Source organism: Phaethon lepturus, unplaced genomic scaffold (genome assembly GCF_000687285.1).
Source record: "Phaethon lepturus isolate BGI_N335 unplaced genomic scaffold, ASM68728v1 scaffold5227, whole genome shotgun sequence".
Lineage (NCBI taxonomy): Eukaryota > Metazoa > Chordata > Aves > Phaethontiformes > Phaethontidae > Phaethon > Phaethon lepturus.
The window spans coordinates 104,152-121,322 of record NW_010549687.1 but is presented as its reverse complement, the minus strand read 5'-3'; the positions used below and the strand labels follow the sequence as shown (position 1 = coordinate 121,322).

At 39.8% G+C, this 17,171-nt stretch overlaps 1 protein-coding gene across 1 annotated transcript in view; it reads right to left on the bottom strand.

Moving 5' to 3' along the window:
• Nucleotides 1–17,171, bottom strand: part of LOC104623282 (metabotropic glutamate receptor 1-like) — a 123,854-nt gene that overhangs the window by 12,598 nt on the left and 94,085 nt on the right. Inside the window, exon 6 of the mRNA XM_010290327.1 lies at nucleotides 1,848–2,094. Within this exon, the coding sequence (XP_010288629.1) occupies nucleotides 1,848–2,094 (247 nt within the window). The remainder of the gene's footprint in view (nucleotides 1–1,847; nucleotides 2,095–17,171) is intronic.

The following is a 17,171-nucleotide window of genomic DNA, read 5'->3' as shown; positions in this document are numbered from 1 at the left end:
TTTACTAACTCCAGCTGTGAAAATACAAATGGAGAACAAAAAAAAAAAAAAAAAAAATCTTGCCTAAAATAACCCATTAAATTCTATATAGGCCAGACAATCAAAAGAAATAACCTTGCTGGAATAAACTCTGTCATCCTGATCTACTCAGAGAAACATCCTGATATAAACCCTCCTGCATTTCGAATTCAGGAGCTGTTCATTCTAATTCTACACTGGGTACTGATGAGAGTTGTAGAAACGCTCTCAGGTGACAAGATAATAAATAAGATTTGGGATAAAATTGGAAAATGACACCTAAACGTCAAACCATATAACTAACAGGCAGACAATGCAGCATATACAAAGCTGGAGTAATGCTTTTATGGAGATAAATAGTGTGTAATAAACTTAAAGCTACACTAAGCAGTAATTTCTCTGTATTACCTAAATTATATGTGCAAAGATCTGATTTATGCATTTGTGTCAATAACTGTGTGTTGGACTATAAGGGAATTGTTTGCCTTTACTGTCAAAACCTGACCTAGCTCATCTGTATCTTTGACTAAAAAAAAATAAAAAGTGTACAATGCTCAACAGGAAGACAAACCCGACCAGTTTTTCTTATTATGTAAATGTAAGGACCTGTTTAAATGCATACACTGTTATATATAACAAGCAATGCAAGCAGTAAATGGTAAAAAAGTTTGTCAGTTTTGCTAATAAAGGCTAGTAATAGAACTAAGAGTTGCTTTAAGGCCACTGTGTCTTGTGAATACTCTTTGAAGGCACATGCTAGACTGCAAACTCTTGTTTATTCCAGAGCACTCTTTGTGCAGTGTTGGCACTCCGATGCATTTATGCAATAAACCCAAAGATGGAGTGAGAGAGTCTTTTATAGCACTTTAATAACTCAGTAGGAAAACGAACTTCAATGAAGTAACCCCTGAGCAGGTTTCAGTAGTAATGGATTGTGTACTTCAGCAGCTGAATTAAACTTATTTATTAAAGAAAACCAAAACCAAACCAAACTCAAAAATAAACCCATCTGGGAGGTGTCTCACTTAAAATAGTTGGACAGAGCCCACAGAACTAAATGTAGAGGAAAATATTTCTGTCAGCTGCCTCCCGTAAGAGATAAAAAGGTGACACCCAAGTCCACAAAGTTGCTGTCTCACCCATTGCTCAGATACACACTGTGTCTGCTGGGGGGGGTAGGCAGTAGCAGCTACCACAGCTGGAATTTACCAGACCCTGAATCCATGAAACATTACTTGCTGGCAAAAAAAAATTTATTTGTCTTGCTCTACTTGGACCTATCTTTAAACTCTGCAACAGCCAAGCTTATCTGGAGTGAAAAAATTAAGAGGAGCACACAGGAGTTGACCAAGCAGAACTAAATAGTCTCTGGCAAGGATACAGTGCTACGTCCCTGGGGCACATGGAGCAGCAGAGATCCAATTGGAAAAGGATGTGCTCTACAGCCCTACCTTCAAAACCTTAGCAAGTAAATGTTTCATCAATTTCCAAGCACTTATATTAGGCTTTTTACCCGTTAAAACCCTGGTGCTGATCCTTGTACATGTGAGATACAAGGTTTGTCTTCTCCTGAAACACTAGAAATGTTACGGGCTGTACTGTAGATCTTGTCTCAATTTAAGCTGTGTCTATCAATATATCATGGGTTACCAGTGTCATTCCTGGCCATTGGTAAGACTAATCCAGGTAACTCCATTTACATCTCACAGTAGGCATGCTGTGTTGGCATGTCTTGGCAAAACAGCCAAAGAAATCTCCATCACCAAACCAAGCAACATTTCCCCTTCCCAACATCTGATTTAATTAGCAGAGATTAAACATCTCTTTACCTTCCAGGGGCATCTCCCTTTTCATCAAACCAAACTTCTTCTCCAGAAACACCGATGAATGAGGATTTGAGGAGGAACTCCAAGAGCTTGCTTCCATCAATTGGCTTCATAGCATCACACAGCCCAACATGTCCAGGGCAAAGGGAATGATGCATATTTTGGAGCCCATGAGCCATAGCATATATAGCATTGATGACAAATCCCATTTTACTGTCCTGCACATAGTTTTCTTCTAGGGTCTCATTGCCTGCAATAGTAAGAAAAAAAACGTTATAAACAAAGATGACATAACATGAACATATGAAAAAGCAGTGAGAGATAAGAAGGGGTTTTCTTATTTCTGTTATAAAGATTTAGAAGCATAAACAAGGTGCCAGCCATGGATTTTAATTAAATTAAAAACAAAACACTTATTTTTTCAGAAATCTTTAATTCATTGAAAATTAAATGCCTCATGAGAAAGCACCAGTTTAATCAAAATGACAGCTTTAATTTGTTCTTTTTGGAATATTTGCTTGTCATTCCCCAGTGTTATTTATGCTATGAATGGTTAAAAAGCCCAGCATCACAATGTGCGTTTCAGCTAGAACAACTTTAAAAAGCAATTTGCTTGTAAATTTGACTTTTTGTCACATTTGAAGATTTTATTTTTTTTAAGATCTCATGTTTTTGAGGGCAAAGATAGCAATGTCCCTTTCAGTGTTAATAAGCAAACAATCTAAATCAGCATCAGTTCTCCAGTTATCAGAACTAGTCGTTTTAGCTACAAGTAGTAGTAGACATGCCAATTTGGGATTGCTACAGAAAGTCAAATGAAGTTCACAACACTAAAAGACTTTTTATGTAACTGCGGCATGAGCAGACATTGAAGTCTCCCTCAGTTGATCAGAAACAATGCGGCAGTGAAGGTTTTCCCCACACGTAGGTTTTAGCTCTGATCTGCTGATGTGCAGGCGCTGCCAGAGGGTACCATCTGTGGTTACATTTCACGTCAGCCCCCGCTGGGTCCTGGGCCGTTCCCCCGCTCCTCCTCACGGGCTGCTGAAGGCTGTCAGCGCCGACCCCGAGTCACGGCGGACCTGTGCGGCAGCGGTCCTGAGGGAGCTGGAAGTAAGAAACCTCCTTGTTTTGTTTCCTTCCCCCTGAGTCATTCTATCGCAATCTGCTCCAAACTGCAAGATGCTTTTATCTGTAGACCTCCCACGTCGCTCGGTGTTTAACAGGCATTCGGAATCCAGTCTCTGTTACTTTGTCTAAGCAACACCTTGTCTACGCTTGGGAAGTAGGATGTGTGAGAGACTAGCTGTTAACTGACAGGTTGGAGAAGGTAGTTGTCACTTTAATATGAAGAAAAGAGGAAAATCTACAAGTTCATGGAGACCTTCAAGTTAAAAAACAGCTTCTTCCCCTAATGTAGATATGGTATTGTTTTCAAATCAAGTAATGATTACATTTATCCTTGGAAAAGGCTCTGATTTGGTAGGTATTCTAAGCTTGTTTGCCCTACAACTCCGAAATGTCAACTGATGATTCATGAAGATAGCAGAGATCCCAAAGGCAGGGATGTCTAGGTTTCTTTCTCTGGGTCTTGCTCGCACAGGACATTCATTGCAACTGGGTGGGAGAGTCTTGCTTCAGTAACTATTTTCCAGATGAGTTGAACATAGCAAGCAGTTGTGATGGTGAATTAAAAAAGCTTTGTGAAAATAGCATAATCTGACTGAATGAGTTCATGTGCTCCTCTCAGTGACATACATTCACCACCAAGCAAGGAGCAGCTGGAGAAGTATTTCCCAGAGGCAACATTTCTGCCACTTTCTTTGCAGGAGAACGTTCATAGCTCCCGTTCAAATGGCATGAAACCAACGCCATTCAGATCCATGTTCAGAAACACAGAAAGAATAGAAACCTTATATATGACAGAATATTTACCCAGGGAAGCAAAGAGTATGCCACTACATGCACCCTCACTTATGTACTGCATATAATATGCGCGGCATGGTCTAGATATCTATGGCCTGAACATGTTAATGTGCAGCCTAAATATGCTGTCTCTAAGTGTGTTTTATCTGCTGATTAGTGCCTCAGGATTAACACACTGTGAATTTATCACTGATTCTGCTTTCTTGTAGATAGAAGGTGAATGTGTTCTCCATCCCTATGTGAAAGAGAGGCAGAAAGCCCCTGAGCTCAGCGCGGCAGTTCTCTCTTTCTTGCGAAGCTTCTAGGCAGCAAGTCGCAGAAGAGATCACAAAATGACTGACAGGTCACGGCACTCACTATTGACTGTTTTTTACCTGAGAGCTTGTCTCAGATACCTCCTTAATTAGTTATTAAAAAAAAGGAACATAAACATCAGTGACACTTGCTGGAGATAGCGATAGTATCCATATGCATTTCCTGAGGCAAGTATTCACGTGGCTGTCGGAGACAGAAAACTGAATGTAACAGAACTTGCCAATGTTGTATAAAGAGGCCATTTCCCTCAAGTATGTATTACCTCAGCAAAGCATGCGTTTGGTTTCTCGTATTTCAATATAATATGCATACCTCTAAAGAGAATAAATATTTGATGGTGGGAGGATTTGCTTTTGACTAATTAGGAGTGAACATCTAGCTTACGTTGAGGCTCCCGGCATATAGTCCCATACTGCAGAGGTGACTGCCTTAACATCACCTATAGAAATAATTGTACTGTAGTGGAAAGCAACATGTGAAGCATCATATGGCAACGAATTGTCTACAGATCAGCAATATAAACATCCCTATATGTAAATAAGACATTTTCCAGTAAATCCAGGGTGAAAAGTCATGCTTTACCTAAACTTAACTTCCTGCAGTCAAAATCTATTTTATTTCATTTTCATCATTATAAGTTATCAATATGCTTATGCATTTCAGCTTGTAAAAATTTACTTATGACAGTCAGTAAGAAATGTGTGGGTTTTTTAAAACAAAAGAAATCATGGAGTTATGTTCAGCCAGAGACAAAACAGAGGCAATCAATGGTCAATTAAGTTTTCATAAGACTTCAATAAATTCAATAAATGTAAGAACTGTATTATGTTCGTTAAGGGGCTTCTCTGTAAAGTTGTATTTTTCCTCAGTAGGTTTTTGAAATGTAACAAAGAGCAAAGCAGAACTCTGGAATGTGAAACTTTTATTTTTCCTTCCTCTGTCATCTTTTGGAAAAAATACCAGTGATCTGCAAAGACGTATTTGAACACTAGGGTTTGTTACCATTAAAAATAGAAAAGTATTTTGTTACCTTTTTTTTATTTTATTTTAGGGACCTTAGCTTTCACTAAGCAAAGAAAAATTGTAAGCCATGTGAGTACTGGATTAATTGAAGTCACTCAAATTAGGCTGTTACTTTTTTGAATGACCTTGAAGAATTCAGGTATCCTAAATTTCATACTTACTTATTCTTGTATTGGATGCAATGCAAATCTTCCTTTAATAATTTCATTTTAACAGTTCCTCAATAGTTTGGGTCACTTTTTCTTATTACAATTTTGGTATTAGTCTTTGACTGTCAGTCAGTATTAAGGCTGAAAAAGGAGGAGGGTATGTATACACATATACACTACTAAAACAAAAAAAAACACAACAAAAAAACCCCAAACACCACACTTTGGCTGCACCCAACTGAAGAGTGCTCCCAACACTGCTAAAACTAATACCTAAGTAGAGAGGAAAGGAAGAGAGGACAGACCAAAATTTCATGAAACTGTTAGTCTTTCCTTTTACCATAATGTGCCCCATACCTCACTAATATTAGCTTCAGCTAGGTACTTAGAAGGACCTGAATGTAAAGCAACCATGAATTTAGTCTAGTGCCTTTGCTGTGAAGTTGGTGTGGGGCTAACAGTGTTCTCGAGAGCAGAGCAGGTATTCGTGCAAATACCACATGAGAAACTGAAATAAAGAAAAACTATACTATCAGTCAGAATTATGGCTAGAAATGAGTTAACTTTCATGCATAAAGATAGGCAAACTCTATGTTAATATTCAATAAGAAATTATGCACAAAGGATTACTCATTTGCAGTCCTCAGAAAGGCTAGGGCAGGAAGGAATTTGGGATGGAAAGAAATGTAAAAACATTTTGGTTGGGGAATCTGATCAATACCTAGCCAGTTGGTAAATTTTGAACAAACATGCACATTTGATAAAGAACACAGTCTGTTCACAGATGACTCTTGATTAGAATAAAAAGACAAAATCTGTTGAATAAAATTGTTATAAACAATTTCAACTGAAATAGGCAGATAGTTTTACGTGTTGCTACTAACTGTCATCTGCCAAATATTCAAGGTCACATAAAAAGACATTTTGTTGTCTTGGTCCAGTTAACAACTATCATGAGAGCTATCATCTTTTCTGGTGGTCCTGACAGAGGTCTGAAGGTCTCAGAAATTGTATATACTGCATTCTTTATTTGTAGTGGTCCTTCCTGAGATTGACAGGCTTTGTGGGCAGGCCATATGAGATTTTAACTTTGTTGAGAGTTACAACATGGTGATGGTTATGTTCAATATGAATAGTCAATTAAGCAAAAAAAATATTCTTGAAGCACAGCTGGAGCTAAATTTCACTAAGAAGATGAAATAAAAGGAAGACTTCCGTACTTGGGCTTGTGTGTAACAACTTGGCACAAAGCCGTGCCAAAGAGTAAAGAGGGCTCCCCCCCCAAAATGCCAAGTGGCAAGGCAGGGGTTACACCGTGAACTGGTAGAGCAGCACCCAAGCTCGCAGCGAATGTCCATACACATTGGGGAAATCGTAGAGGCAGATCTCTTACGCTCTCTTTCACACCCAGCGTATACCGTCTCAACCACAGGCTGGTCAGACGCTGGAACAGGCTTCCCAGAGAGGTGGCTGATGCCCCAAGCCTTTTCCAGTGTCTAAGAGGCATTTGGACAATGCCCTTAATAGCATGGTTTAACTTTTGGTCAGCCCTGAAGTGTTCAGACAGTTGGATCTTCCAACTGAACTGAATTAAAAAAAAAAAAAAAACAAAACAAAACAAGAAAACAAAAGAACCCCCAACAACTGAGCGAACAATGGAAGTCACATATCTTGCAGTGTCTCATGTTAGAGAACACCTGACAAACTTTGACCAGAACAAATTTGTCTCATAGCATCTTGCAAGGAGCGGGGCAGAAGGCCAACATGCAGAATGGATCAGTCATTTCCAATCTGAGTCTCTAAAGGTTGTTTTGCTAAAGATTATTTTGGCAACTAAATGACACGTGAAAGGTGATGAACAGACTTCGCTTACTGTGACTTCAGTGGAATTTTAGGATATTTGGCTTCTTAGAAAAATTAGAGCACTTTTATTTGGGTGATTTTATCTTTGGACACATAATAAAGAAAATGCAATCAAATCTGCATTTCTGTTTTGTCACCAATTCCTTGATTTTTTTTTTTTCATTTTATTTAATAATAGCTCATTTATTTATTTAGTAATAGCTAAATTTGTTTAGTAATAACTAATGTATAGCCATGCTAAACTAAGATACTATGAAATAATTTTTGCAAAGGGTTTCATTTGTTTAAACTCATTTGCAGTTATTGATTCAGATATTTTACAAATATTGCCAGTTCACTCCCTCTTACATTCTATTTATAACATCTCTTACATTATATAACAACAAAGATAACAACAGAATTATTTAACAAATTTCACTTTAAGGCACTGCAAAATGAATATCACAAATTATAATGTCTCTAAACATAATTAGTATAACAATGGTGTGTTCAAAACCTGTGCAGTAGCTGGCTTTTTCTTTTCATATCACATTCTTAATAACAATTGCATTCTGATCATTAATATTGTATGGCTTGTCCTGGTTTCAGCTGGGATAGAGTTAACTTTCTTTATAGAAGCTGGTATGAGACTATGTTTTGGATTTGGGATGAGAAACTGTTGATAACGTGCTGATGTTTTGGGTTGTTGCTCAGCAGTCAAGGACAGCCCAGCTTCTCGTGCTGGCCTGCCCGCGAGCAGGCTGGGGGTGCACGGGGAGCTGGGAGGGGACACAGCCAGGACAGCTGGCCCAGGCTGGCCAGAGAGATATTCCCCACCATACATCGTCCTGCTCGGTAGATAAAGCTGGGACGAAGAAGAAGGAAAGGGTGGAGGGATGTTTGGAGTTATGGCGTCTGTCTTCACAAGAACCCATTATGCATGACGGAGCCCTGCTTCCCTGGAGATGGCTGAACACCTGCCTGCCCATGGGGAGTGGTGAATTAATTCCTTGTTTTGCTCTGCTCGCGTGCGCGGCTTTTGCTTTACCTGTTAAACTGTCTTTATCTCAATGCATGCGTTTTTTCACTTTTACTCTTCCAATTCTCTCCCCCGTCCCACCGCGGGGGCAGTGAGCAAGTGGCCGCGTGGGGCTTAGTTGCTGGCTGGGGTTAAATCACGGCAGGCTGAGTGAAATCCTGACCTCATGATGGTATAAAGAGGACTGTTGTTCACACCACTGCACTCATGTCCACATGTAAGTCACAGGCAGCAAGTCAGAATTGTAAAAGTCAGTCATTCTATACGAAAACATCCAAACGCCCATCTCTTTCAGCCCACAATCAAATATACAGCTAGAAGAATTTCTGAAGTTGTGTTTTCAGAAGTAACTGCCTCTTTTCCAGGTAATTCCAGGTGTAGCTGACTGCCTTTGAGCGAAAGGCCAGGAAATGTTACCTGGTAACTAGAACAAGCAATTGTGGATCAGGGCTGTAAGGCTTCACTGGTTGTGGGCTGTCTCAATGCCCTTGCTGCCTCTAGGTGCAAGCTAATGTGACCGCAAAAAATTTGTGGAAAAATGATTTTTTTGGGGTGTGTTTTACCAAGACAAAAGAGGGTCAGAAAAAAGAGGCTTTGTTTCAATCTCCGTTAAAAAACTATTTGTAATTTTCCTGAGACAGAACGATAGGCTGAAAAATTTGTCACAGACCATAATAAATGCTTCATTCAAGCTACAACAAATAATTCCATCATGGTAAATTATTGTTTCTTGTATGGTTTCTCTTCCTGGGAAACCAGTTATTATACTGTTTTCAAACAAAAGCTGACCATATGTGTAATGGTTACCCCTTCACTTCCTACTTTCTTGTCTGCATCTTCGCAGCAGGGTGGCAAGTTCAAGAGGCAGCTAAGTACACTGGAAGAGATGAGAGATATGACATATAGGGAGGTGGTGGAAGAACTATCAAAAAGACACAAGATAAAACAGGTAACTCAATTCCCATTGTATGTGAACTATTGGTTTGACCAGATGAAGCTCCACTACTTGTCAGGTAAGGGTGAGGAAGGATGTATTATTTAAGAAAAGGGATCTTTCCTTAACTGTCTCCTGAGCTTCATGTCACCAGTCTATAGAAAATGATGCAGCACTCTCTATAGAATTGCAAGTTGCTCTGCCCTTTGGCAAGAAGAGGGGAAGCAGAGCTTTCACTGGAGCAGCTAAAAGGAGGGAATATCTTACAATATGCAGGTTCTACACCAGATTTCAAAACACGCTGATAAACATTTGACATCTTACAGTACTCATGAAGCAATAAATGGAGTTCACAGGGTTGCAGACTTCATTTTCAGGATGTCATTAAATCAGAAAGGTTTTTCTTCCATTCTTCAAATGGTTTTTATTTCCCCAAGCAATGAGATTCAATTCACGCAATTATATTTGATGTATTTTTCCCTGAAAAGCTAGGATACAATTACAGTTACCAGTTGAGATAACCTGCTATTTTCTTTCTGAGCACAGGGGAATGTATGGGTCTCCCAGATACTACTGCTTTGTTACGTGTGGTGAACGTTGCCTTTTAGTTGGGATTCATGTACTTCTATTCTTGTATAAAACTACAGAGAGCAGTGAAAGCTCTAATAATTAATTAGTTATTAGTTATGTTAAGAAAGCTCAAATAACTAATGAATCTTCTTCTCATGGAATAAAGTTGATATTGAATTTAAAAGGGTTTGGTCTTTTTTTACTTGCTTTTACCAATATATCTTTCACAGATGTCAACTCAATGGCTAAAGGAAACCAAAACATGAATTCAGCCATCAAGGCACAGCTTCTCCTTCATTTCAGATGTCTCACACCTAAACTTTAGAAGACTAGTCCCCTTTTTAGATATACTATACACCGCTAGTGTCTTTCAGTTTCCTTGTCTGTTTTTGTGAGGATGACACGTTACTCTTCAGTGTTTGAAAAGAAGTGTCTTACCTTTGTCTCTCCCTGTGTGTCAGAAGCAGTGGGGAAAGTTTTTAATTAAATTTACTTACTTGGTTCTCCATATCATGTTATGTAAGCACATTAGGGCTTTAAGAGCTTAGTGTCAAAGACTCCGGAATGAGGCTGGCATACAAAATTACAAGAGTACCACAGCGAAACTGAAATATTATGAGGAGAAGAGACTGCTCAAGCTGCTGACTCACTCATTAATCAGATGCAGGGCGAGTCTCAGAGCTGCTAGGCACTGGTCAGGAGAAATGGGACTAAGCAGTGCTGCCAGCCCTGCGCCAAGTCTGAACTCGCAGGTCCAGCCCATCCACCATGCGACTTGGGAGCAAAACAGAAGGAAACTGATCTCTAACTGCTCCTCTATTTCCCAGTCTGCAAACTTTGCTTAGCAGACACAAGAGTCTGAAGCTTGCTTTCCCTCCCTGCCTTTTCTGCTTCTCCCCACGGACATTCAGACTCTCACACAACTACATGACTCCAGGAAAAGCAGATTTAAGACGTAAACACCAAGTGACAATGTACATAACTCATGCTCACACTGTGGGAGATGACAAAGCTATGTTCAAATGCGCCTGTGCCCAAGAGAGCAGAGAGCTTTCCTCTTACACCTCCTTTCTAGTGACCCAAAGGAGCTAAGCAGGGGATGAGAAGACTGTCACGTCCCAAAGGCTGGCTGCAGCTTCAAGTGACTGCGAAGACTGGGCATGCCTGATATTTGTATGTGACAGTACTGGGGCAAGCAGGTAGAGCACGGCTGGGTGAGACATTATATATTCACAAACACTCCCAGCTGATGTGCAATGCTGCAGCCCCTCTCTGCCTTTGGAAGAGGGCAGAGGGACGCTGGAGGCCTTTGCAGCAGCTGGCAGCGTGGTTTTGCCAGCACTGCGTCACTGGACTGGGAAGCAGGTGAGTGCAAAACAGGCCTGTGGTGGAGAAAAAGTTCCTTATCCCCTTTCTCCATAAATCCAAATCAGCTGCTCTGTCTCTTGTGTTGGCTAGCAGTAAAAGAAGGGACTCAAAGGGAAAGACAATACACCACCGAAGGGCTAAGCTAACAGTACAGCCGTTTGCATGGCAGCCACCCCAGGAGAGGGCTGTCTCTTCCTTCACTAGGCTGTTCCTGGCAAGGTGTAGCTCTGTACCATCACAGGTTTGCAATCTACACCGATTGTCCCCACGCACTTGTAACTCCTATCAGTAAGAGCTGAAAGCAACTGATCACACAGCTGAAAAGTTGCAAGAATACATGTCCACAGAAATTATTCATAGCAATAGGAAAAGAGCAGGAAACCAGATAACAAGCAGAGAACTTGTTATCAGAGAACAGGCTGAGAAAGTTGGGGTTGTTCAGCCTGGAGAAGAGAAGGCTCTGAGGAGACCTTCTTGCAGCCTGCCAGTACTTAAAGGGTCTTATAAGAAAGATGGGTACAGACTTTTTAGCTGGGCCTGTAGCAACAGGACAAGGACTGATGGTTTTAAACTACAAGAGGGCAGATTTAGACTAGATCTAGGGAAGAAATTTTTGACAATGAGGGTGGTGAAACCCTGGCACAGGCTGCCCAGAGAGGTGGTAGATGCCTCATCCCTGGAAACATTCCAGGTCAGGTTGGATGGGGCTCTGAGCAGCCTGATCTAGTTGAAGCTGTCCCTGCTCATTGCAGGGGGGTTGGACTAGATGACCTTGAAAGGTCCCTTCCAACCCAAACTCTTTTATGATTCTTCAAAATGTTGGTATTTCTAAGTTAGTTATCCATGATTCAAATGATTCAAACTTTCTCTACCAGAGAATGTATATGGCACATGCTGTTAAATGCAGCTCTGGAGAGATCCACTTATAGCAGATGGTTTGACAGAAGTTCATCACTCATCAGCCTAATAAAGCTTCTTTAGGGGATGACATTATGGCCTGAAGACTGTTTCTTCCCATTGGGCTAAAATTCTTCATAAGGAAATATACTTAAGAAAAAAACTAGGGTTTGTGGCCCTATGAGGATGACCTGCTGAAATTCTTTCTTCTCTAAACAACACTGCAAGCTACAGAAACCTCTTCTGTACATGTCTACTGCTATATACTGTTAAGGGCTTGGCAGGAAATTTTAACATTGCTTCTCTATGTTCCTAGCTTTTAGTGGAATGTTCACGATGAAATAGCTCTGCAGTGAAGACTGGTTTTTAATGAAATAGAAACTGAAGGATATACAGAGCATAGCTTGGTGCAGGGTAAAAAAAACAACCCACTTCAAAACAAAAAGAAGGATCCACACCCGTGATATTTGTATGTGTTCTTGCGATGCGATCAGCTGAGAAATACAATTCACAGAATGTCCACCAGGGAAGCAACATAACCAACAATTGACAAGAAGGTTAAGTTTTTAAGGCTATTGATTACCTCATTTTGGCTATTATCTTAATTCCTGTCCTTTGGAATTAATAGACTGGAAAACAACAGAGGAAAATAACTGTCCCTATTTGAGATAAATCAATTTCAGTATCTTACACTCTGAGGCAAACACAGTTCAGCAGCAATTCAAATGGTTTGAAAAGAAACATGACTTTGTATTTGTGTGCCATCCTTTTCATGGACGTTTTCATGCACGAAACTGAGACTATACTTACACCTGCCATAATTTACATAAAATTATGAACGTTCATTATTATGCACATTCTAATGAAGATGTTTGGAATTAACTCCATCATGAAGTCAATAAGCTGTAAAGATATTTAACTTACTTGATGATCATTTAAAAAATTAATATTTAGCCCTTCTAGCTTATGGAAATTCACCCCCAAATAAAATACTGTGATCACGTATTGGAACTGACCAGGACTCTGGCATGGAATGACAGTGGTTTATTAATACCTGCAGTCAAATACCCAAATGTAATATTCAAGGCTTAAAACTAGAAATCAATAAAACTCTGCTTGTGATTCTGAACTTGGGGAATCCATCAAGTCAGAAGCAGTTTAGGCTTAAAGAAAATCTACTCTAACTCAGATAGTTAGGACATAACATTAAATTACATGTTCATGCTAGAAACAGGCAACATAGATGATAATCTGAAGTGATTCAAGTGCCTTTCTTAAAGACAGAGAGTAATTATTATGAGAGCTTGACAAATAATTATTATGATTAATTTGTTTTTCTTAAAAGCTGGACTGTGTACAAACTGCCTGCAAAATGACCACAACATGTTCTATTTTTTACTTGAAATTATTATTTAACATCTGCAGCAAGACATTATTTCTCAGTTCCTATTTTAATTAGAAATGAATATTTCATCCTATAAACAGGAATTAAATATGCCAGCTGATGTTTTTTTAGTCCTTGATTGAATGGTTTGTACATGTAATCAGCAAAGACACTGATTTCAAATTCTGATATAACATTTGAAATCCATCTTATTATTTCATTAGCTGACTAAAATTTAATGCTAACAAAGGCATTTGAACAGTCAAGCTCAGCCTTTGCATTTAAAGGTCGTAGGCAATAGCACAGTTATTTTAATGGAAGATTCACAAACAGGGTGAATGGAAAGGAGGGCTCTTGCCCTGTGTGATCCTGGTCAGAGGCCATACTCCTATCTGGCATCACAATCTCCATGTCCCAATTTATTCTTTGACTTTGATTCTTTCCTTTTTTAATTATTTTCTTTTAATTTGTAGCCTTTCTTGGGAATATGACAACAGGGAATTCAATTTGTTGCTCTTACTGTGTGTCCTATAGCTTTTTCTGTTACTCCCAGTTTCAACAACAAACTATCTCTGAGGACCTCTCTCTCCCAGACTCCACAGGGTCCCACAAGTGCCTGTGCTCCCAAAGCCTCAGGTGTGATTTTAATGTGACTGGTTATTATCGCAGAAACTTTGAATGTGCCTGCTCCTCTTGCTTTCTTTACAGCCTTCCTCCAGTGCCATCCTGGATCCTGACCCAGTCTCTCCAAGGACAGGATTCCACAGAGCCTATTTTCTACATGACCTGAACACCTGTGGAGAAACCATTAAAAAGAAAGACAACCCAACCTTCAGTCTTCCCGTGTCCCTCAGGTAACTATGTAACCTTGCTGCCTTATTTGCACGTTCTGTTAAAGACATATTTAGAACTACTATTCTTAACAGATCTGTTATTTGGAACAAGTCTAGCAGCTAATGAGTTGCCGCTACTCTTACGTGAGGAAGGAATGAACACACTTAAAATCGAATTAATTTACAAATTTAAAGAAGTATTTGCATATTTTTCTGTTATTGGCTAGCTTTAATCATAATTTTTACTCTTAATTAAAAAAAAAAAATTGAGTCAGATACCCTTACAGATATCCTATTATAACACACAATGAAGGAAAAATTAAAAGCACAGGAAATAGGACTGATTAAATTTCAAGTGTCATGCTTTTCGTGTGAAGCCTGAGATTTCATCTGAAAGAAAGAGACAGAACTCCGTTATTGTGCTGCAGCTTTCAGAACGTTAATCACCTTAGATACTTAAATTAGGAACCTGGATACATATTCAGGCAGCTAATTAATTGCCTTGATTAATACCTGAACTTCTCTAGCTGCTGTTGACTTCCATAGGAATTATGGGAGATCAGTACCCTTAAAAATCAGGCCAACTTATCTAGGTCTCAGAGCATGCACTTCAGGAACCTAATTTTGGGCACCTTCATTGGAAAACGCTAGTTCAGAGTTGAAAATAAACAACCTTCATATTAAACATAGAATGTATTACTACTGAATGGGGCAAAGAAGTTAATAAAAAACTAGTCTCAGTGCATGTTAAATATTCGGCACCAGTACAACACCCAAAATTATTAGTCAGGGTCTTTAGATCAGAGTGGAAAAATATGATGAAAATCATAAAATACACATATAAATTAACCTATTCTCTCTGGAGATCTGTGCTCTTGTCTGGCATGTAGACAGCAAGTGGAACAAATCACATAAATGGTTCTCTGTCCATTGATCTAGACCTGTAAACATCTAAGTACTAGCTCATGGTGGTCAGTGTATGGGCATGAGATCCCAAGGACTTCAAAGGTATGAGTCAATATCTCAGAACATCAGACCAAGTACTCCCCTCATGGTAGGACACCAGCCTGTGGCTGGCAGACACAGATGAGCTGGCTTAACTGGTCTTTTCCTACTTTAAATTCCAGTGGTTCTGTAGGAGTCTGAAGAAGAGTAATGAAAAATATCTAATATTTATCACGCTTTAAATCAGTATTGATTTAAGACGGGTTTCAGAATTCTTGCATGACAGTGTACCACCCATCAGCCAAGTACATTGGTTTTCTTTTTCTTTCGTTATTATTCTAGAAGAACAAACCACTTCTTCCTCACTTCTGTTCTTAATGTCAAGGTGGTATTAAGAACACCAGCATTAGCTGCCCGAGTATAAATCAATATGAATATCAATGTATCTCACTTCTGCAGAAATATAACTCCCTCAAATTTCTCCTTTGCCAAGTTTACTGTTGGTTTTGCATTTCAGTTTTTTTGTTGGCTTTTGTTGTTTTTTGGGGTTTTTTTTCTTAATAGACCATATCCTCACACAAGAAACCTCCTGTTTCAAGGACTGGCCTCCTGGAACCACATGGTTGCCTGTCTGTGGGCTGGATTTCACATGTGCAATGTGAGTAATTGCAGGGTGCCCAGGCTATGCAGCAGACCTGCAGCCATGCGGTTGCTCTCAGAGACTCCTCTCACTTCCCACACTCAAAGGCAGCTGCTGCAGCTGCTCTGGAGCTGAGGAGCAAAGCGGCCTGAGCCACCCTAACCAGTGCCTAGTTGGAACATGTTATAATTTAAAAGAGCACACTCACAGTTTCTGTTTTAAGTGTTGTTTTCCAATGATTGTTAGGAGAATCCCAAGAGTCCCATGTAATCCTTGCAATATGCAATACATTAATCGCAAATACATAGGTCACAAAGATCAACTTTATTTTCCCCTTAACTGGACATATGCCCAGAGCTGTGTTCAAGTACAGTATCACAGAAAAGATTCGTTTTAAAATGAAGCTAAGATTAGAAGCTTCTGAATGACATCTGCATGAGGATAACGCATCGCTGATTAGCAGCGAGCTAGAGCTAAATAAATCCAAAGATAAAATAAGTGGCCCTAATCTTTTTCACACATTAAATTCAACAGAAAAACAGAAGCAGGATGCTTTCAAATCTGAAAGGATTTCAAAAGCATTCATTTTAGCACACCTTTTTTCCTGGGAGTAGCCAGATGTGATAATGCAGAAAAAAAGGGCTATGCAGCCCAGCCAAACCCAAATTACTAAAGTACTTGAGATCTGAAAATGTGTCTTTGTGACGTGACTTCTTAGGTAAAATAAACCTGGAAAAACAGGCAGAGTAAACTGGACTTTGCAGAAAGTAGACAGTACACTGCACAGCATGATGTGTAGAGCACCACTGCTTTGAAGAGAACAGCCCTGGTTTTCCAACTCCATAGAGGTGAGCCTGAATCCAGAACTAGATTAAAGGTTTGAACTTGCACATTCCTCTAAAGCTGCTTTCTATTGCACGAACCTCAAAAATCTGAGCTGAAGGAAACCTTTGGAAATCACCTTGTGCCACCCCTTGCTGTGCAGTGTCCCTCTCCGGCAGAGCCAGCAGCCCAGCCTAGCTGCAGGAGCTGCTTTCACTATTCCTCCCTAGCTCCCACCGCACTAGCAGACTCCTGTGCTCCCCCAGACCTCCCAGTCTGAGTGGGAAAACAGAAGTTAATTCTGGCATCCCTAACCTTCGGAACACACACCTACCATCGGATCATTCTCCTTACAGCTTATTCGGAGCAGGAAAGTTTGTGGTTTGTACGGTTCAAATGTTACTACTCAGGCTCATAATTTATTGTTCTTTACACCACTGCTTGCCCAAAGTCTATGAAGAGGAACTAATTTATTTTAAGAACTGTATTGGCTACTTTTCAGAAAATATCCTTGTGCACAAAGGGTATCTCTGGGCTGCAGCCAGACATGTGTGAGTGTGTGGGTTTGCGCCTACACGTTAGCCTCTACTGTATCTCCTTTGCACCTGTATTTATGGGGTAATGCTGCCAGTAATGACAA